Source organism: Pipistrellus hanaki (genome assembly GCF_964339955.1).
Source record: "Pipistrellus hanaki genome assembly, chromosome: 3".
NCBI lineage: Eukaryota > Metazoa > Chordata > Mammalia > Chiroptera > Vespertilionidae > Pipistrellus > Pipistrellus hanaki.
Window position 1 is genome coordinate 87636786 of NC_140505.1, and position 23835 is coordinate 87660620.

At 36.8% G+C, this 23835-nt stretch overlaps 1 protein-coding gene across 5 annotated transcripts in view; it reads right to left on the reverse strand.

Moving 5' to 3' along the window:
• DCLK1 (doublecortin like kinase 1) overlaps window positions 1-23835 on the reverse strand; it is a 376814-nt gene that overhangs the window by 335742 nt on the left and 17237 nt on the right. For all 5 annotated transcript variants that reach the window (XM_084879549.1, XM_084879551.1, XM_084879548.1 and 2 more), the window contains exon 3: window positions 17762-18108. In XM_084879549.1, coding sequence (XP_084735675.1) covers window positions 17762-18108 — 347 coding nt within the window. The remainder of the gene's footprint in view (window positions 1-17761; window positions 18109-23835) is intronic.

Here is a 23835-nt window from a genome sequence, read left to right on the forward strand (position 1 = left end):
ATATGATAAGCAGGCATATGATAGCTGCTGTTTCATTCTTGCTGATGTTATTATCCAGGGTTGGGCTCAGTGTACAAGATGATTTTGTTGTCTTTTCTACAGAATCTCATATCCAGGAACCACTCCAGTCCTTTATTTTCCTATATATACAACTGCTCAGCAATGTACATGCCAACTGCTTCCAGCTGTTGTAACAGAAAAGATCTTCCAACTTTTGATTCATTACACAATGTGTTATTGCTCATCTGCTGGCACAGAGCTGATGCTCCATCTCAGAACTAACTGGTCTGATATACTTTCCTCAGCTGGTGGTAAACCAAATAGGACATAGGAAAAGTCAGTGGAACAGAACTCATTTAGAATGGATCATTTACAGTAAGTATGTTCCAAATGAGAAAATCATAAGACTTAGAGATATGCAGTAATTTAAATGCATAGGGTAATTATTTTTCCCTTCCAAAAAATAATTTTAACAACTTGATTTAGGGTTGCTGACCATCAAAACATATAATTTCCTCTTGGTCTTCCCCTCATTCTTTTGTGTCTTAAAATGTATATATGTATGTATGTATGTATGTATGTATGTATAAGGTCATGTTTCCATAGTTTTTAATTAATTAATTATCTATTTATTTTTAAAAATCTTTATTGTTGAGAGTATTACAGATGCCTCCTCTTTCCATCCATTGCCCCTCCATTTGATTCCCAACACACTGCAGGCCTTTGCTCCCCTACTGTCTGTGTCCATAGGTAAGATCTTTGGTTAGTCTCTTCCTGCCCTCCATTGCCCACTCCCTCTGAAATTCATCAGTCTGTTCCATGCTTTAATGCCTCTGATTCTATTTTGTTCACCAGTTTATTTTGTTCATTAGATTTATTTTTATTTTTAGATTCAATTGTTTATAGATATGTATTTGTTTCCATTTTATTGTTCATATTTTTTATTTCTCCTTCTCCTCCTCCTCCCCCTGCTCCTGCTCCTGCTCCTGCTTCTGCTTCTGCTTAAAGAATGCCCTTCAACAATGTACCATATTTTTCGGACCATAAGACGCACCGGACCATAAGACGCACCAGTTTTTAGAGAAGGGAAATGAAGAAAAAAAGATTCTGAAACAAATAGTGTCCTAAAATATTTTATGTGCATTAAAACCCAACATCACAGTCATAAACACATGTAATCAACCCTGTAAAGTAAACAGCAGCATTTAGAACCATTTTAGAGCTGGGCAAGCACACAGAGACCACACAGAGCCGGGCAAGTAAAAAAACTTTTTTTTTTACAGTATATGTGTAGGCTATATTTAGACCATAAGACGCAGGGACTTTTTCCCCCCACTTCTGGGGGGAAAAAAGTTCGTCTTATGGTCCGAAAAATACGGTAATACTGTTTTGGTAGTGATAAACTCCTTTAGCTTTTTCTTGTCTGTGAAGCTCTTTATCTGTCCTTCAATTCTAAATGAGAGCTTAGCTGGGTAGAGTAATCTTGGTTGCAGGTCCTTGCTATTCATCACTTTGAATATTTCCTGCCACTTCCTTCTGGCCTAAAAAGTTTCTGTTGAGAAATTAGCTGACAGTCATATGGGTGTTCCATTGTAGGTAGCTAACTATTTTTCTCTTAATGCTTTTAAGATTCTCTCATTGTCTTTAACACTTGGCATTGTAATTATAATGTGTCTTTGTGTGGTTCTCTTTGGGTTCCTCTTGTTTGGGACTCTCTGTGCTTCCTGGACTTGTAAGTCTGGTTCTTTCACCAGGTAAGGAGAGGTTTTTGTCATTATTTAATCAAATAGGTTTTCATTATCTTTCTCTCTCTTCTCTTTCCGGCACCTTCATGATGCGAATGTTGTTATGCCTGAAGGCTCCTTACACTATCTTCATGTTTTTGGATTCTTTTTTCTTTTTGCTCTTCTAATTGGGTGTTTTTGCTTCCTCATATTCCACATCAATGATATGATTCTCAGACTTCTCTACTCTACTGTTGAATTCCTGTAAATTACTCTTTATTTCAGTTAGTGTATGCTTAATTTCTGGCTGGCCCCTTTTCATGTTTTTAAAATTCTTACTAAGATTTTTGAAAGTCTCATAAAGATCCTTGAATAACCTTTTAACCATAGTTTTGCACTCTATACCCAAAAGTTTACTTACTTCCATTTCTTTCATTTGTGATGTTTCTTTGTCTCTTCATTTTGGCTGCTTCATTTTGTTTGTTTCTGTGTATTAGGTAGAGCTTCTATGTCTCCTGTAATTGGTAGAGTGGCCTTGTGTAATAAGAGTCCTATAGGGTCCAGTGGCTTAGCCTCCCCAGTCACCTGAGCTGGGCACTCTAGGTATATCCCTGTGTGGACTATGTAGGCTTCTAGTTGAGCCCTGATTTGCTCACTGGGAGGAATTTATCTCAAGGCCAATGCCTGTGAGAACCACCTCTGGCTACAGTTGGAGAGTTGCTGTGAAGAAAACACTCCTATGAAGCAGTATTTTCTCTAGTGGGGTTTTGATGCTCACCGAGTCTTCTCCTTAAGTGTGTTGTTTTTGGATATGTAGAGTTCTAATCTGGCATGGTCTGAGCTGTCCATCAGGTGCACTGGCTCTAGGGCCTCCAGAGGGGTGCAGTCAGCCACCGCCTGGGGCCACCCAGCAGGAGCTATTTGTATTGGGATTGGAGTCCATATGAGGCCCAGCTGTGATGCAAGGTAGGTTCATGCAAGTGTAGGGTCTTGGACTTTGTGCTGATAGGTTTGAGGCTTGCTGACCCAGTTATAGCTTGATTGAGAGATTTTAGCAAAGCCTGCAGCCTGGCCAAGAATAAGCTATTCATATGCAAAAGCTGCTGCAAATAGGTTGGGTGGGGCTGCAAATTGGATGGGGCAGGGTCTTAGGGAATCCCTGGGGCAAAGCAAACAAATATGGCTGCCAGTCAACCCTGCCATTGGGGAGATCCCAGCACAGGAGCAATAAACCCTGTGAGAACCTCCATCTAGGAGAAAGCTGCCCCAAGATCCTGCCCCAATACCAAACAATCCTGTTCCTCTTTGTATATGTGTGGGTCCCTCAGAGCCTTGTCCTGGCACTAGAGCTCAGAGGAAGCAGGATCTTGTAAGTTTAGTTCATACACTGGCTCTTTAAAAGGAACACCTGGGTCTTCAGCAGCCTCTGTATCACTGAGCCACAATCTCCACTGGTTTTTATAGCCTATGGTTCTGGGGACCTCTCTTCCCAACTCTGGAACCCTGGGCTGGGGATCTGGTGCAGGGCTGGGGCCCCTTACTCCTCACAGGAGTCTTCTGCAGGGATGTTCACCCTCCCAATTTAAAAAAAAAAAAAAAAAAAAAAAAAAAAGCCAAAACTGGTTTGGCTCAGTGGATAGAGCATCAGCCTGCAGACTGAAAGGTTCCAGGTTCGATTCCAATCAAGGGTATGTACCTTAGTTGCAGGCACATTCCCAGTGGAGGTGGTGGTGCAGGAGGCAGCTGATTGATGTTTCTCTCTCATCAATGTTTCTGGCTCTCTTTCTCTCTCCCTTCCTCTCTGTAAAAAATCAATAAAATATATTTTCAAAAAAGGCACATGTGGGTAATGATCCAACCTATTCTGTTCCTCTGCTCCTTCTACGAGTTTCAATGTGCTTTCCTCTTTACTGCTCTAGTTGTAAGATTTCCATTCAGCCAGCTTTCAGGTGATTCTGAATGATGGTTGTTCTGTGTTTTAGTTGCAATATTTATGTGGTTGTTGGAGGTGGTGAATATAGGCGTTTACCTACACTGCCATCTTGGTTCTCTCTCATACTTTTTTATAATCTTATAAAGTCTTGAAAATAACTCCTTTCACTTTGACTTATTCAAGAAAATGAATAGTAATATTACAGATCTGACCCTACACACATCTCATCGGGATAGTGTAGCCTAGTAAAGTTAAGGACTAGTATATTTAGTATTATCAAAGCTTCTAGCCTGGCTAGTGTGGCTCAGTGTTTGCATGTCAACCCATAAACCAGGAGGTCACAGTTCAGTTCCCAGTCAGGGCACATGCCCGGGTTGAAGGCTTGATCCCTAGAAAGGGGTGTGCAAGAGGCAGCTGATCAATGAGTCTCTCATCATTGATATTTCTATCTCTCTCTCCCTCTCCTTTTCTCTCTTAAATCAATGAAAATACATAAACAAAAAAACAAAAAAAGCTTCTAAATTATGCTATGCACTTTCAGGACAGGAACTAACTTAAATGTAAAGCTGTTGACTAGCAACTTGATACACAAAAGTAGGCTTTTACCATTACTGTAATTCCAAATGTGCTGAAGTGTTATTGATTAAACTATAAAATTGGTGGAAGCTATCCATTGTCAACACTATCATGAAAGTGAACAGGGAACTTGGAAGGCTGATGGGTCTTGAGCTCTAGTAAGGGCTAAAGCTATGCACTTATTGTTCTGTTGAGATAATGGTGGCTCAAGCATTTTCCTGATCTAATAGTCTCAAAGTAAATCTTTACTAATATTACTAACCTTTAATATAGTTTGTCTGCTACCAGATTGCCTGCCTAACTAAGGGCAAGATGTGTACTCTAAAATTGAATAAAAGCTAAACTAAGAGCGCCAGAGCTTCAGGGAGCCTCTCCACTAGAAAAAGGTTTTCTATCTGGCACCCCATCCCTTCAAAACTCATATTTCTTGTCAAATGTATTCATTTGTGCATGTCCCCTTTTCTACATCCTAAACCCTAGCCACAAATGGATGTGGCATTCACATAAAATAGAACATGTATTTTAGTTATTTAAAACATGAAGGTAATACTGCTTAAGAGTGTTTTGACAATCACATCTGCAAACAATGCAAGGAGATAAATAAAATGAACTTTTTTCAATCATATCCGATACATTTGAACGTTCAAATATAAAAATGCAAGTTTCTCTACTTCAGGAAATCCATAAAGGATTTTTATTCCCCTTGGACTGGTCCAAGGTCTTCTGACTACCCAACACCTGGCACAGAGCCCATGCTCAATAGATGTCTATTAACCTAACAATTAACAAGAACATATACATTCACAATATTAAAAGCACTTGAAATGTTTGAACAAAACCATCTTAGTAGAACTTAGATGAAACTTGAACCAATTTGGCAGATGACTCTGGAACTCTGGAGCTAGTCTGTTCACTTCACAGTCCTTGCAGGCCTTTGTTTCCATAATCATTAGAGACAATGGGCACTGCACAATAATAATAATGTATGAGATTAGATTTCCACCCCTAAGAGTAACCCCAAGGCATCAACATATGATATTCTGATATCTTCTCTTTTCTTATAAAGTTAGTAACTGTTGTCAACTACAACAAGAGTTCAATAAATGGTTGTGTGGTGTGTTGTTGTTTGTTTGCTTGTTTGTTTTTTGTATTTTTAAAAAATATATACATTGGCTAAATCTATCAATGAGACATGAAATGTAGATAAAAGAAAAAAGAAATTTTTGCTATAGAAGAAAATGATGTTATTAAGAAACAAAAAGGCCAAAATGTCTGTGCAATTCTTTTCACAGGAAACAATCCCAGAAAAGTTCTGAGAAATATGTGTGCAGTTTTTTGGGTTTTTTTCAACATAAACCAATCCAAGTAAAGTCCTGACTAATTTTATTTTCTCAAGGATTATTGCATCAACCAATGAAAGAAATGAATCTTCAACTGCTTCTCCATATAGAAACTCCACTTGTTTTTAGAGCTTATTATTTTCTCCAATTTGGAGATTTAACCTCAGAGACAGAGTTGACCCTCTCATTTAAAAAGTCACTGTCGGTGGGGTCACTGTGCATTGTGTTGTTGTTTGCAAGGCCACCTCTGCCTAAGTGGAGTGGAATCACTACCAGCTGTCATTGAGTTAAATATGTGACATCTCCTCTGTGTCTTAGTCTCCTAGGCTGCACTGTAAGTAAACCACACCAATTCTGATTACTTCACACCAGTTTACCTTATCCATTATTATTCTCAACAGAAAAATATATGAGATTTAAGACTCTTGGCCACTAAATCTCTAGGCATGATAGCTGGAAATTATTTTCAAAATTTACCCCTCCATTTCCTGTATACATTAAAATTATTCTATGTTCGTCTGGATAACCTCCATGTTGTGAATTTTCTCTTGCATAAGGACTCTGGCTGACAATGTTGGAGAGCTCAATTCAACTCATAAAAGAGTTTAAATTACTTTCAATCACCCCCAAGAAAGCTTTCTAGAACATGAGGAAAAGATTAAAACTGTGCAGCCTATTATGGAAATTATATACCTTGTGGCAACCATGTATTTTAATCTCTTCATCAGGTCAGCATTTCCAAGTTAATTTTCTGCATCTTAACTTTCATTTATTCTCCATGCAGGAAATTATCCATCCTCCACATACAGACAGCCCATTGAGGGTAGACTGCAGTGGGCATATATTTCATATTAAAGAACTGGCTGCTTTCCAGAACATTGTTGATGGCAATCATATCTTGCCATCTGACATTGAGAGGATGTGAATGAAACTGCTAAATTACCTAAAATTAATGTTCATTCCATCTACCATGTAACAGCAAGGGCATTACCATCTTTAGGTCTTTGGATGTTTTACATTCCATTCACAGTGTTCAGTCACCTAAGCAGTGCTTCCCCAACTTCAATGTAAATATGAATCATATGAGGATCTTGTTAAAGTGCAGATTCTGATTTAATGGCCTAAATAGGCCTGAGAGTCTGTATTTCTGCAATTGCCCTGGTGGAATTATTACTACTGCCCTCAAACCACTCTTGATAGCAAAGTTTTAAGAAATGGGCAGAGCATATATCTGAGCATGTAGTAGAACTTCTTATTAATTTTCTTCTGTTATATCACCAGCTCCCAAACTATTACTCTAAAAAAGCATCAAAATTTTTTTTTACTTTTGCCGACACCAGTTTGGCTCAGTGGATAGAGCGTCAGCTGCGGACTGAAAGGTCTCGGGTTCAATTCTGGTCAAGGGCATGTACCTCGGTTGCGGGCACATCCCCAGTAGGGGCTGTGCAAGAGGCAGCTGATCAATGATTCTCTCTCATCGATGTTTCTAACTCTCTATACCTCTCTCTTCCTCTCTATAAAAAAATCAATAAAATATATTTTTTTAATTTACTTTTTAAAAAAGATAATGCTTGCCTTGAATTATTTTCTTCCTTTGAAATATTTTTAAAATAAAATATTGATTTTATTTTACTACCTGCCAAAATATGTTTAATTCATGGTATTCCAAGTAGAGAAAAAGAGAGATTAGAAAGATTTCTCCAGCCGAAACCGGTTTGGCTCAATGGATAGAGCATCGGCTTGGGGACTGAAGGGTCCCGGGTTCGATTCCGGTCAAGGGCATGTACCTTGGTTGCGGGCATATCCCCAGTAGGGGGTGTGCAAGAGGCAGCTGATCGATGACTCTCTCTCATCGATGTTTCTAACTCTCTATCTCTCTCCCTTCTGATCTGTACAAAATCAATAAAATATATTTTAAAAAAAATAAAAAAAAATAAAAAATAAAAAAAAAAAGAAAGATTTCTCCAAAGGACCATCCTAGCCCTATCATTCTGTGGTTCTAACTGATTGGAATCTGAGCCACAAGTTAAATAAATAAATGCCACTTAATAAATATTAAACATCTAATAAGGGCAGTCAAGAATACAGAAGTCATGAAATAAAGCAAAATATCAGTTAAGCAGGTTCTTTAGAGGGATAATTAAGGAGTAGCAATAGCTATGAGAAGCATTCATGTACCTGAGATATACATTATCATTTTTAATGTCTTTTTGTTTTCAATATTTCAATATTTTAAAATCATATATATATATTAGAGGTCTGGTGCATGACATTCGTGCATGGGGGGATGGGGGGCCGGTATTCCTCAGCCCAGCCTGCACTCTCTCCAATCTGGGATCCCTCGAGGGATGTCTGACTGTCCATTTAGGCCCAATCCCCTAACCTCTCTTCTGCCTGCCAGCCTGATCACCACCTAACCACTCCCCTGCCAGCCTGATTGATGTCTAACTGCTCCCCTGCCATCCTATTTGCCCCCAACTTCCCTCTTCTGCCAGCCTGGTCAACCCTAACTACCTTTCCCTGCAGGCTTGATCACCCCCAACTGCCCTCCCTTGCAGGCCTGGTCCCTCCCAACTGCCCTCCCTTGCAGGCTGGTCCCTCCCTACTGCCCTCTCCTGCTGGCCATCTTGTTGTGGTCATCTTATGTCCACATGGGGGCAGGATCTTGACCACATGGGGGCAGTCATCTTGTGTGTTGGAGTGATGGTCAATCTGCATATTACTTTTATTAGAAAGGATAGAGGCCTGGCGCATGGGTGGGGGCCAGCTGGTTTGCCCTGAAGGGTGTTTCCAATGAGGATGGGGGTTCCCTTGGGGTGTGGGATGGCCTGGGCAAGGGGCCTGTGGTGGTTTGCAGGCCAGCCACACCCCCGGTGACCCAAGCTGAGGCCCTGGTATATGGGATTTATTTATCTTCTAAATTGAAACTTTGTAGCCTAGAGTGGAGATAAGCCTTCTGCTTGCTCCGTGGCAGCAGCCATTTCTGTTGGGGCTTATTTATCTTCTATAATTGAAACTTTACTTTGTAGCCTTAAGGGGAGGTCTGGGCAGGCCAAGGTGTGCGGAAAGCTTGGCTTCCTCCACAGCCAAGGAAACCCAAGCCACCCTCCTGCTCTCTCCATGGCTGCAGCCATCTTGGTTGGGTTAATTTGCATACTTTTTCCTGATTGGCTGGTGGGCATGGCTGGTGGGTATAGTGGTGTGATGGTTAATTTGCATATTACTCTTTTTTCTTTTTTTTTCTTTTTTTAGAATATATATATATATTTCTTTCTCTGGGATTTTTTGGTTTTACACAAGTACACAAATTGTTATAACACAAAGCAGAAGTGACTAGGCATGGAAAGAGAATTAGCTTGTGTTTTTTCCCTCAAGGAGAGACTCCTAATGGACCATTGTAATTAGGCTTTTATTGACCAAAAAATCCTATATTATCTAGTATTTATGAATAATGCTAGACTTATTTCATCAGACACCTTTTGAATTTGCCTATACATTTTTTTCCAAGAGGGTTCTAAATTCTGAGATATGTTTAACTTCCAATAACTGGTTACATTGAACAAAATATCAAGAGTCATTCTCCAGCCATAAGTAAAAGCACATAAGAGAAGTTCTGCAAAATAATTTCTAGAGAGGAAATCAAACTGGACAACTTACCTTCTGAGGATCTTAGACTGGACAATAAAATAAAGTTAAAGAGGAGATGGCTTAATAATTTTAAGACATTTCTCACATTAATGTACATAGTATCTTATAAAATTGTAAGCAAGAAACCAAATTGTATACAGAATAAGATATAAATTTTTAAAGAAAAAAGCAAAGGAAATAAGCCAAAATATTACCAAGAGTCATCTTGTCAATGATACTAAAAATAAATTTATCTTGATATTTACTCATTTGCTTCAAAATTATTTACAATAATCATAAATTAATCTTACAATGAAAAAAAGCCAATTAAAAGCAAAATCTTCCAGTTGTCCTTTTCGTTCTATGGAATGTTGTTCACAATATCAGATTTTAAATTGGATTTTTTAAGTACCATTTAATTTCTGAACCTTCCTCTTTAACTTAATTTCAAGGATTTAAACTTATTAGGAAAGTCTGCTGTAATATGTTGTACTCTAGCAGCACAAACTCCCAGACACTGCAGGTTTGTGTATCTGAAATCATTGGGCCAAACACTATTCATGCAAATCTCTTATTGACCTCTAACCAATTTTTAAATTCATAGAATATATTAATTAGCTGGATGGCTAAAACAATGTCAGGAAGATTTAGAGGAATTCTCCTGACTCGGACAGTGAATATTTTCTAAAAGACTGTCTATTATTTCCCCATAGGATACAAGTTCTTTCTACAAGGAAAATGCTCTAAAGTTTGATGTGTTTTTGTTTTTATTTTTAGTTGTCCTAGAGTCATTAAGGAAGCAGAGTTTGAGCTAGAAAAGAAATGCCGTGATGAGCACCTTACATACCATGGGTCCACGGCAGAGAGTACCACCAGGTGGTTAGTCAGCTCCGAAATGGCCAGGGCCTATTAGTACTTTGGAAGCACTGCACTAAAGGTGTAGCCCATGGCAAATTCACCAGTTGTCCAGTCATCTCAATATTAAATTTAACAAGCGTTTACCAGGTCAGGTCCTAGAGATACAAAAGCAAATAGAGCACTGTCCCTAGCCTCATCCTATGAATTCTGATGGGAGAGATAGGCATGTCAATAGTCAACAGGCAGCAGAGCCCAAGGAGATGGAACTGTCAGTTCCACAAAAATCTTAACTATTCCCAGTTTGGAGGACATGATTTGGTATATTAGAAGTATACTTCACTAGAAGTCAGGAAATGTTTCATAGATGAGGCCACCCTTGAGCTGAGTCTAGAGAAATAAGAAGGTCCTGGCTTTGCAGAGCTGTGGTGATGATGCAATGAGAAGTATGAGTTTGTCACATGGATTGTTGCATTAAATCATCATGACAACTTCTAAAGCAGGCATTATTATCATTCCTATTATACAGATTAGAAAACTAAGACGTAACCAAGAATTAACTCTTTCCAATGGGAGAATGGAGTACACTATGGCTAGGGGTAGAGGACAGATTTTAATTTAAGTCTATCAGTCTTAAATCTATGTTTGAAACTAATTTTTAAAAACTAGTGTTTTCCCTCTATATTATACTATGCATATGTCTGTGTAAAAGTATATAGCATATCTAAGCATGGTAAATATACAGGATTTTGAAACTTCAATAATCAGTTAAGTGGGGAACTAAAGTTTCCGTGCCTGAATGAGAAACTCAATCCAGCTAGATTATTCAGACTGAAATCTGAGCACATGCCCAACTGGCTTGAAAGTCCACGTTCTTTGACTCACTCTAACATGCTCCCTGAGGGAAGAAGAAGCTCAAAGGCCGAAATAGGGCTCTCAGCTTTTGCAAAAGCAGAAGCCAACACAAGAAATTGATCCCAAAGCCCTCAGTCTTATAGAAGTGGCCAAACTTCCTGAAGCATATAGAGAGGGTGCTTTTGGGAACATATCTTTAGTTCTATAGTGGGACACTGTAGAATTCATTTTACAGTAAATTAGAATTCAATTTATATAAAATTCACTTTTGCTGAAACTAATCTGAGCCTTAAAATATAAATTACTGTAGATGCCCATAATTTATTGCTTTGTTAGAAAAGCTCAGACTGTTAGAAAAAAATCTTAACTATTCCCAGTTTGGAGGACATAATACCTACTTAAGGAACTTCATCGCTTATAAGTCATGAAAATCAACCAAAGGTTTGTAACAGAAAATGGCACATTCTATTCTGGACACATTAATTCCCTAAGTAAAGTATCATAATTATTCTTCAGCTCCTTTTTCTTTTAAAACAGGTAAGATTGTCCATAAATTCAGAGCTCTATCAAATCTTGAAAATAGTTTAACATATGCTCTAAGCTTCTGTAGAAATTTTTAATTTGGCACTTTAAAATGTAAGCTAAATTATTTGTATCAACTATTTTTTTACATCAATTGCAAACAAAACTAAAAGGTGTCACATTCATTCTCACAACATATATAATATACCAAATCATAACACTAAAAAAAAATCTATATACCAAGAATGAAGGGTATAAATATACTTAAAGGAAAAAGGTTAATTAGAGCTATCCCAAGTTTATTGTTAAAATAGCCATTACTACCAACAGCTACAAAAAATCTCCTTTTCCAGTACAACTAAATCATATCACATCCTAAATTCCTCCCTTTTCATTTGGAAACCTCTGTTTTTCACATATTCTATACTCATTAATTGCCATGGCCAACACCAGATATAGCAGTAATTTGTACCACTTTTTTAACTTGAAAAAGGAAGAAATATTCTGAACTCTCTAAAATCAAGTGTGAGCCAAAATATTTTTACTTTAAATTAAAATTAGATATTAAAAACCAAAGGAAAACCAAAGATCATTTTGTGAAATATGATTGATAGATTCCTATTGATTACCACGACCAAACTCATATATTGGCTACCTAAAATAAATAACTGCAATTATAACTCATTTACAAGCATCTTTTGAGCTTTATGTTCATAAAAAAGAAAGGGATTTAATGATCAAAACATAGAGAGAAGACATAGTAAAAGATTAATTTATTGAAAACTATTGGGACTTCCTTTACTTAGCAGCTGCTATGGTTTGAATGGTTGTCTCCAAAAATTCATATATTGAAACATAACTCCCAACATAGGAGACAGGGCCTTTGAGGGGTGATTAGGTCATGTGAGTGAAGCCCTCATGAACAGGATTAGTGCCCCTATGAAAACTGTCCCAGAGCTCCCTAGCCACTCCTGCCATGAGAAAAATACTACAAAAAAGTGGCTTTCTATGAACCAGATAGTGGATTCTCACCAGGCCAAATCTGCTGGCACCTTGATATTGCACTTCCAGAGTCCAGAACTGGGACAAATAAATTTCTGTTATACATACACCACCCTGTCTGTGGTATCTGCTATAGCAGCCGGAATGGACCAAGACAGTATTTAGATGCCTGTTGTCACAGTTTACCATCTAAATCAGTTTATGGGTATCTCTACTTTGGCTGAGTGATTCCCAGTGTTTTCCATATTAGGAAGGCACTGGATTATTTGCTCAGACAAGGGTGTTAGCAGTGGCGGGTTTCACAAAATTCATTGCATGTGAAATGCCTATAAGATAAAAATACATCATCCTTGAGTGAATTTTTCCTCTGCTACTAAAGTATGATATTATTTTGTACACATATTCAATGTTGGTGAGTAAATAAGATGGGAATGTACATGTATTTTCCACTTAAAGAGCAATCTAGTTTATCAATACTGCTATATGATTTCGATTCTATTTTGATACATATTTTTAAAATATATTTTTATTGATTTCAGAGAATGAGGGAGAGGGAGAGAGAGATAGAAATATTAATGATGAGAGAGAATCATTGCTCAGCTGCCTCCCACACACTTCACATTGTGGATTCAGTCCACAACCAGGGCATATGTCCTGACCTGGAATCGAACCGTGACTTCCTGGTTCACAGGTCAAAGCTTAACCATTGAGCCATGCCAGCCTGGCTCGATACTATTTTGAACTCTTACTATATTTCAATGAAGAAGGGAGAATCTTTTGGAAGTGCCTTTCATATGATCTTCACATTATACTGGTAAGTTGCCTACTTAGGCACTAGCTGTTTGAAGACTTGCTGTAGTTTATGTTTCTACGCAAGGATTCACAAATCACAGATTTAGAAGACTTAACAACTAAAGGTAGCCATATTAGTTATTCCCAAAAAGGAAGTTAGCAAATATGCAAGTATATCTTTGACACAAATCTTATACCTTTTGAGCTCATTTTAATCACTTAACAAATAGTCACACTCCAAATGATCTCTGGGAGTAGCTGCCTGGCAGGATGAGTGAATGACCCATAGAAAATCCCAACATCCATTGCCTGGATGTGACAAGAGAGAATGATTATCACACCCAACAAAGCTTCCCCTCAGCTGGAGAGAAAGAAGATGGAATTGTAACCTTCAGCTGGAAAATGACCTCTTTCCTTCTTTGGGTGCCCTTAGTCAAGGCCTAGATAAGCAATACATCACTAAAATCAATACACAGCAAATATTTATTTGATCTCCTACCCATGCCAGCAAAAGTTCCTGATCACATGGTGAGCAGAAGCCCCCTGAAGGGTGTAAAAAGGCAGCAACCTTTCATTGAAACTTCAATGGCCTAATAGAAAATATAGTTGAAATAATTAGAATTTGCTCACAAATAGGCCACTTATGAGTCACCAGGATCCTGTGCAGAAACTGCAGCTCCCTGAAAAATGTCTTCTAAGTGGTGCAGCATTTCCAGTACAAGGGTTCCTTATCTCAGCCAAAAGAACACAAAACAGTGCTATGTAATTAACTCTTAGGTTAGGGCTTAAAGCAAACCCAAGAGGTTGAATGGAGCAGGAATGAGTGAGAATGGCATAGGGTTTGTACCATCTGGGCATAACATATGTAACAGCAGGCATGGCTCTCATGGTGCCAATGCCAGGAACCCCATCATCACTAATGGATACATCTATAGGCTGCATGACTCTGAACTCATTCATACAAAGCACTGAAGCTATTGATTTTTTTGAAAAAGAATTTTATTTCCTCAATCAAAAAAAAAAATTGCCTTTAAAAACTACTGGGCACTGGATTTCCCATGCCATTTATGGAATTGATACAAGGATTCAGTTACACTATTAAAAAAAGAGTGAAACAAGCAGTTTTAAAGGTGATGTCCTATGACAGCATATGGACACCCCTGCCACAGTGGGCATAGTAAGGTGGTGGCAGCAGCGTGTAGCATCCTTACTATGGCAGAGCATCATGACACAGGAAGGGTTAGTTTTCTTCTAAGATAATTATCAGGCCTTGGTCTCTACAGGGATGTCAATGAATCCTAACAAACTGCCCATGAAGGCATATTTTCTCTTCTGAACAGAAATAATTCTGAAGACTCCTGGTGTACATGAGGAAGCATCTTTTTTCCTCCTGGGAACTCTAGAAAAATGTTTTATATTCTTTCCACTTTTTCATCCTATTCCTCTGCAGCTTTTCACTATTCTTCATTCATATTCATATACACGGGTGATCAAGAAGAGAACATGCCACAATGGAGAAAACTAGGCCACAATAGCAAACTGAATGCTCAACTAAAATAAAAACAACAGTTTAAACCTCTGAAAGAAGGCAAGATTGGGGGGTTGAGGGGGGGTGAAGGGAGATTACCCAAAGAATTTATATGCATATATGCATAACCCATGGACACAGACAATAATGTAGTGAAGGCTTGAAAAGGAAGAGGGGAGGAGCGGGTCAATGGGGAAAAAGGGGAACATCTGTAATATTTTCAACAATAAAGATAAATATAAAATTATAACAATAATTGTTGAATACAACTGTCAGTAGAATGACTGCAGGAGAAAAATACATAGAGAAAATCTTTCAAGTGATATTTTTGGACACATTATCCACTTGAAAAGTCTTCTTAATACCTTTACTTCTGTTTGGTTCTTTAATATAATCTGATATGGTACAGTTGTTATGAACACAAGCTCTGGAGAAAGACTGGTTCAAATGCCAACTCTGCCATTTATATCTATATGGTATTAAACATGTTAGTTTTTATAGTGTGTGGGGTTTTTTGTTTGTTTGTTTGTTTGTTTTTTACAAATTCTGTGCCTTAGTATCCTGTTCTGTTAAATAGGGATAAAAATCAAGCTGTGAAGATTAGACATGCTAACATATAAAGAGCATTTACAATAATGCTCAAATCCTGGTCAGTGTGTCTGAGTTGGTTGTGCATCATCCCCCTAAACCAACAAGGTTGCCAGTTCAATTCCAGGTCAGAGCACATGCCCAGGTTGCAGATTTGTTTCCTGGTCAGGGTGTGTAAAGGAGGCAACCGGTCAGTTTCTCTCTCACATTGTTTCTCTTTTTCCCTCTTCCTCTCTCTGTAAAAATCAATAAAAACATATTAAAAAGATAGAATAATGTTTAATAAAGCTATCATATTATTATTATAATTCAAAATTGCTTTCATATGTATTATCATAGTTGATCCCTCAAGGATCCTATGAAATGGAGGTGCTCATTTTAGCCATATTTTATTTTTTATTTATTTATTTTTAATATTTTATTGATTTTTCACAGAGAGGAAGAGAGGAAGAGAGAGGGACAGAGAGTTAGAAACACCGATGAGAGAGAATCATCGATCAGCTGCCCCCTGCACAACCCCCACCGGGGATGTGCCCGCAACCAATGCACATGCCCTTGCCCGGAATCGAACCCAGGACCCCTCAGTCCACAGATCGACGCTCTATCCACTGAGCCAAACCGGGCCCGGCAAGTCATATTTTATTGATGAGTATAATGAGGCTCAATTGGGGTAATTTGCTAAAAACATAAATAACCTATGGCTGAATCGAGGTTTGAATCTATCTTTTAACATTAAACCTCGACTTTTCCTCCCATTGCATTGAATTATTAAACCACAGCAATATCAGCCATACACTACATAAATTCCTAAAAAGAATAAAACTATTTAGAACATCAAAATGTCTATTTTAGAAACTCATTCTTAAATACAGGAATGATCAGTTAATGTAAGAGTTTACCAAAATAGCTAAAACTGACTTTTAAAATTAATGTGTAGCAATTTGGAACCTACAAAATTCTGAAGTAAGTAGGGAAGAAGAGGATTTGTCAATATGTAATCTTTGCTCTAAATTTTACATTTTATGAAAACAGTTAAACTCCCATTTTGAGAAAATTCAATACACAAAGATGCAGAACTACAAAATGGTTGAGTCACACATTACAGAAGGAACCTTAAATGTTTAAATGCAAAACTTTACCATCTTATTGTCGCTCTTACTGACCAGTCAGCAGTAGACTTTGTGATTACCGTTATATTGGTGACATCCAGGCTATTGCCCTCTTAGAGCTAGATGAGGAGTTGCATTCCACAGAATCCTTATCCACATGAAACTTGGGGGAAGTTTTATGAGACAAGCAGAAGATTCATGAATATAAATGAACAACTGGCAGTTACTCCTTGTTTCCTAATAAATTTTATAATTTAGAGCATTTGAATGGATCCCTAGGGGGAGAATTCTTCCACAACTAGCATTCTTTCTAGTATTTGCATTTATTTCTAATTCATAGTTTGAATGTGTTAGCCTTCAAGAACTTATATTATTTTATTTAACAAGATCAACCTTTTAAATTATGAATCTAGTTTTTATTTTTAATACAAAATCATTCAAGTTATCCTTCAAAATAATTTTTAAAAATCATTTGGACAGATCCACATTAAAAACTACTTTCAAGCAAAAATAGTACACAAGAACCTATGATCTTAAGCAAAAAGATACTGGTAAAATCTCATAGACTGGCGAATCTCACTGTACCTATGTCAGTGTTTTTTTATTCAACACACCATCAAGGTCCTGTAAAACCTTTACAAGAGTCCACGTAAGATTTTCTTTAAATTCATGTGAGCATCTCACATTAAAATATCTACTCATCCAAGTCAACTGATGTATATTCCATTGCTGAAGAGACTCCATTTTAATTCTGAAATTATGTTTTTAAAACAAGATGCATAAGGTTCTAGAAATAAGCCATCAGGTGGAAATACTTTATTCCTTAGATATGCACTCAAAATCTATAAAATTTAAATAAATCTCACTAGTAAACATTACTAAGACAGTGAATTTTATAAGATATTATGTAGGGGAAAGATAGGATTTAGATTTTTCTCTACTGGTCAGAGCTTATCTCCAAATCTCAGACATGTTCAAGGCTATAAGAAATTACTCTATAACAAAATTGAAAATAGATGGCTAAAAGGCACCATTATGTTAAATAATTCATAACTGAAAAAATAGAAATCTCTGAGTAATCATTTAAGCTATAAAAATGGGCATTTTTACTTTATTCCTATGATTAATCCTGTCTAACACTATCTTTGGACTGGTTTGAGACCAGTACCTATATATTTGTTGATTAAATGACCCGGCTCTCTAAATGTCAATAAATGTATGTTTCAGATTCCCACCACATGCCACATAAATTCTTCACATCCCAGGTTCTTGCCTGAAAAATCAAGGTCATATCACAATATTTTTCTTACCTGTTTACCATCCAGGGTATACAGGCGTTTTACCACTCCTGAGTCCAGCTTGATGGCATCAGTTATATCAGTGAGAACCTGCTCAAAGGAATGAGCAGTCTTCTTGTTCAGCAGAATTCGGACTGCTTTCCGTGGCTTCACCCCACTTCTGATGATGGTGACAAGTTTGGGCCGAATGAAATCTTTATTCTCCCGCACCTCTGAAGGGCTCCCTTTGGCAGTAGCCAGTGATGACACTGCCCGGGATGCTGAGGTGGTTTTGACATTCACAGACCAGTTGGGGTTCACATTCTTGGTGTACTCCAGTTTCTTGAAGGGCTCTATAGACCCACACACATAACTCTCTCCTAAGAAAGAGAGAAATACATTTAAATTGTAAACTCACTGCCTTTTTCATAGTTTTTCATTTTTTCCTTTTCTACTTAGGGATGAGAGCTAGTCGTGACTTTTTAAACAATGAAAGCATGATCAATAGTGAAATAGAAAGATTTTTTACTTCTAATTTGGCTCTGTCAGCAACAGTTTGGTATCCGGAAGGGGGAAACATCACTATTCCTCCCTTTCATCATCATCAGATTGGTGATAGAAATATTGTTATTCAGTATACCTCATAGAGTTATAAAACTGAATTCATAATAGAAAGTATTCTTTGAAAATTAGAAATATTTATATTTGCAGAAAACTTAAATATCAGAGGTACCTATATTTGCCACTTGAAATAATGTAAAATCTAAAACTGGGTTTTAAAAAAAGCACTTCTTAAAATAACTATCTATTGTAATTGCCCTAGCCCAGTAATCAGCAAACTCCTTAGTCAACAGAGACAAATATCAACAGTACAACAATTGAAATTTCTTTTGAGAGCCAATTTTTTTAAACTTAAACTTCTTCTAACGCCACTTCTTCAGCTGGTATTTTGTGGAAAAGCCACACTCAAGGGGCCAAAGAGCCGCATGTGGCTCACCAGCCGCAGTTTGCCGACCACAGGCCTATTCGATTTGCCTCAGTGGACAGAGCTTCAGCCTACAGACTGAAGAGTAATGGGTTTGATTCCGGTTAAGTGCACATACATGCCTGATCCCCAGTAGGGGGTGTGCAAAAGGCAGCTAATCAATGATTCTCTCTCATCATTGATGTTTCTGTCTCTCCCTTCCTCTCTGAAATCAATAAAAATAGCTATGTAATTTATAAATTTGATGGGAATGTTTGCTAAGCATTTTGTAAAATCAAGTAGAATTCCAAAAGCAAGCAGAATAATCATCCTCCTACCTCTCCCACCTACACAGGGCAAGCATAATGATCCACACACAATATGAAGCCAATTCACAACTGTTTATAAATAAAAGGTTTTGAGAATGGTTAACTTACAAACTGCAGCTTCATAAACTCAATCTAAAACAAATATAATTATATATAAGATGGATAAGAATGGAAGAACTAATGATGTGGTGACTATAGTTGATAATACTCTGTAATATAAAAGACAGAGCCTTCTTTCTAAGAGAATACGAATTATATGTTCTCACAAAAAAAAAAGGATAAAATATGTGAGGTGATAAAATAGGAGGAGTCCTTCCAAAATGTGCAATTTAAATATTTAAATTGTATTTGTCAATTATACTCTGATAAAGCTAAAAAGAAATTATTTAATAAATTTTTTTTATTCAAAAGTTTTCCTTAGTAGTGAATCATTCAAAGAGAATATTACTCAGACTGTTAAGTAGATGTGGGATCACTCACAAAAAGAGTAATACACGTTCCAAGCAATGGCAAATTATAAAATGAATTGATCTTATATATGCATATTTTTAAATGTAGTCAAAGCATTTTGAAATTAAAGATTTTTATAATGGCTTTTTTTCTGTGTTAATATGTCTTTGTAACTGGAAGTAGCTAAAAAGAAAAGAAAAAAAAAGCCTCATAATTGCAGGTAAAGTGACCTACGATTAATCCTACACAGCCCATTTACATTTATCTAAACTTTAGATTCTAAAGCCTTTTCCTATTTTTAAATTAAAAGTGCATGCAACCAAGGAGACAGGATAAGTATTCACATAAAAAGAACTGAACTAGAGTTTCAAAACTAGAAAAGTACAGTTATACGAGCTATCAAATATTTACTTTGCAAATGTTTATAAAATGTACTCCAATGTGTGTTTATATATTATGGAGTGGTACAAATATTAGCAATTTAGCAATCCCCCTTTCCATCCACCTAGCTCCTAGCAGATCGTGACTGGTCACAACTATGCTGTTCTCACTATTTACGCAGATATCAAAAACATATGCATGGGCTCCCTGATCTTTTTGGCTTAGTTGGTTGAACATGCACCAAAAAGTCACTAGTTTGATGCTGGGTCAGGGCACATGCCCAAGTTTCGGTGTTCATCCCTGGTCAGGTCTCATGCATGAGACAGCCAATCTATATTTCTTTCACATCAATGTTTTTCTCTCTCTCCCTTCTTCAATAAAACATATTTTAAACAAACATACAGGGACTGCACATCAGTGTGTTTCTGAAGGTTCTGTGGAGAGACAGTGTGCATGTGACAGAACGAAGAGAGAACTCGAAGTCTGGACTCAATACCTGGCCTCTCCACAAATGTGACTCTGGGCAAGTCACCTAGCCTTCTTGAGGGTAGTTTATTTTTCTATCAGTGTTCACTTTTATTTCACCAGGTTTTAATAAAGATCAAATAAGAGAGTAAAGGTCAAAGTGATCTCAAATGCAAAATTGCTACACAAATGAAAACCATCTGAGGCTGCAGTAAGCCTGAAAGGAAAATTAAAAAATGAAATTACCAGAAATCAGTAAGCAGGTTTTATATTATAAGGTGTTCATCGTTTCCAGCTATTTAGTTACCAGTAAAATCACTCTGGCTCCATCTCATTGTGAGAATGCACCAAACATTCCCCAAGAAGGCTTTTACTGGTGGAACTGGTCTGTCAGAATTCTGTGCTATTCACAGTTGTCTAATTATTTGTTAAGGTTATATACTATTTGTGAAGCTAATAATTAAACCAAAAGCTTGGAATGGTTTACACCTCAACAAAGAAAACTTTTTAATTTTAGAAAATAAAATAATTAGAAAAAGGAAGAATTTTAAAATACTCACATAACAATATGGAATGGGTCTGTTGAAAGAGAAAAAACGCTTTTCTCACATCTTCTTAGATAAAGCACATTGGAAATTCTTAAAAGCAAAACTGGTGTGATTCAAGTAACAACAATGAGAATGAGATGAAATTTGTACTTAACTTCTTTTGTCACTTTGAGGATCCTCTGCCTGGTTTATCAAATTTAAAGAATGGAATGAAATCTTGGATAAGGGTGTGAGACTCCAATAAAGAATGATATTGTGCAAGGAGGAAAGTGACAGCCAAAGGAAAAGGAAGGAGCTGATCAGCTCTGTCATTTAAAATCTACTACATTATTCAGAAATTCATGAAAAGTAAAGATGTGTTTCCTTAAGTTAATAAGCTTCTGTTTAATTGTGCAAATATATTTACATTAAACATATTTAAACTCAAATTTTAGATACATATATTTAATTATAATTCTGAACTTCTCCCTACCACTATAAACACTACCTCTATTTAAACTCAGTTAAATTATAATTTTGTTTAAAAAAAATAGCTTTTTAGCAGAAACCGGTTTGGCTCAGCAGTAGAGCATCAGTCTGCAGACTGAAAGGTCCCGGGTTCAATTCCGGCCAAAGGCATGTACATTGGTTGCAGGCACATCCCCAGTATGGGGTGTGCAAGAGGCAGCTGGTTGATGTTTCTCTCTCATCGACGTTTCTAGCTCTCTATCTCTCTCCCTTCCTCTCTGTAAAAAATCAATAAAATATATTTTTTTTAAAATAGCTTTTTAAAAATGTGATAATATCTCTGATAATTGTATATTAACAAATTATAGTTGCTCTGAATGGGAAAAATACATAGTTTTGATTTGGTTCAATAGCTCTGGATATCCAGTATTTAACCTTTCTTATTTGAGCTGTGATTTAAGAGATATGTTATAATCTTGAATAGAAAATCATCAATAGATTGTATTCAACTCTTAATATGATGTATGTGTGTTAAAGGTCATTGAAAAATAAAAAACAAGTAAAACTTACAAAAACTTATAACTGATAATTATAAAACATATAATTGCATACTTCTTTTGATGAACTCAAAGCCATCCCAGAGCTTTATGGTGCAATTCATACTACACCAACAAAATGAAAGTTTATCTAACGCAAGGTAAATTTGAGCAAAATAGCCTTCATATTGTGATTTAAAAGTAGAAATATATATTTTGTCTTCATAACATTTCTGGCACAGAGTTCCTAAAATCCTCAGAATTTTCTAAGTTTTTAGAGCGATAAAGGTGCCTTAATATTCAAAACAAACTTTTCTCTACCACACCTGAGTTTTGTTAATGAGGTGACTTTTGGAAGCACCTTAGGATGTGGACTGTTTGCCAGCAGAAATAATCATGCAATTGGAGGATTGGAACTTTCATTCCCATCCCCCTGACCTGGGACAGAGGAGAGGAGGTAGAGATTGAATTAATCACCAATGGCCAATGAGTTAATAAATCATGCCTATGTATTACATTTTCTATTAAATATGTATTAAGACCTCCATAAAAACCCAAAAGGACAGAGTTTGAAAAGCTTCTGCCTGGTGGACATGTGGAAATACAGTGAGAGTATCATGCTCAGAGAGAGCATATAAGCTCCGAACCCTTTTCCCATATTTTGCCCTATGAGTCTCTTCCAGCTGATTGTTCCTGAGTTATATACTTTTAAAATAAACTGGTAAATCAGTATGTAAAATGTTTCTCTAAGTTCTGTGAGCCACTCTAGCAGATTAATAGAACCAAAGAGGGGGTCATAGGAACCTCCTATTAGCCAATCCATTAGAAGAACATATGACAATTTGTAATTACCGTATTTTTCGGACCATAAGACGCACCAGTTTTTAGAGAAGGGAAATGAAGAAAAAAAGATTCTGAAACAAATAGTTTCTAAAATATTTTATGTGCATTAAAACCCAACATCACAGTCATAAACACATGTAATCAACCCTGTAAAGTAAACAGCAGCATTTAGAACCATTTTAGAGCCGGGCAAGCACACAGAGACCACACAGAGCCGGGCAAGTAAAAAAACTTTTTTTTTTACAGTATATGTGTAGGCTATATTTGGACCATAAGACGCAGGGACTTTTTCCCCCCACTTCTGGGGAAAAAAAGTGTGTCTTATGGTCCGAAAAATACGGTATAACTGGCATCTGAGAGGGTGGGATAGGAACAGTCTTGTAGAACTGAGTCCCTAACTTGTAGTATCTGATGCTATTTCAGAAAAGAAAGTGTCAGAATTGAGTTGAATTGTAGGATATCCAGCTGGTGTCACAGAGAATTGCTTGGATGCATTGGGGGGGGGGGGGGGGGCGCGCCAAAACATTGAAATTTTATAGCCCAGATTTTGCTTTAAATATTTGGATTATTTACTATAGGTGAAGTTAAGCAAGGGGGGAAAATATGGCAAAATCATAGACGATTTAAATGAAATTGTATAAAAACCCATTTAGAGATGGAGCTGGCAATTACTATAACATAATGACTTGCTAGTTGGTTATGATATTGCCAGCTTTGTCCCAGTTTAGTTAAGTGAATTTTTTTGTGTTAAAACTGATTCTCAAATTAAAATTTAATACTCTGAGTGTGTCCAAGATACCCCAACAAATATCAGGAACTGCAGAAGCAGCACCTGTCCGAATTGCTGTGGCATTTACAAAAAAAACAACTAAAAAAAACAGAAAATATTTGCTTTTAAGCAAAGACAAAGGTAAAGAAATGGCAGTTAACAACAATAACAAAATGTAAGGAAATAAAGCATGAAGTTTTATTCTGATACAATCTCCTAATATATCAGAACATAATAGGTTCTTCCCTGAACGGGTTAGATATTTCTCAGGACTTTGGAGAATGGAATATTTTCTGTGTAGGCATATTAGATAATTTTTAAGGTAAAGAAGAGTCTGTGTTTTGTTTTGTTTTGTTTTGTTTTTAAATCACATAT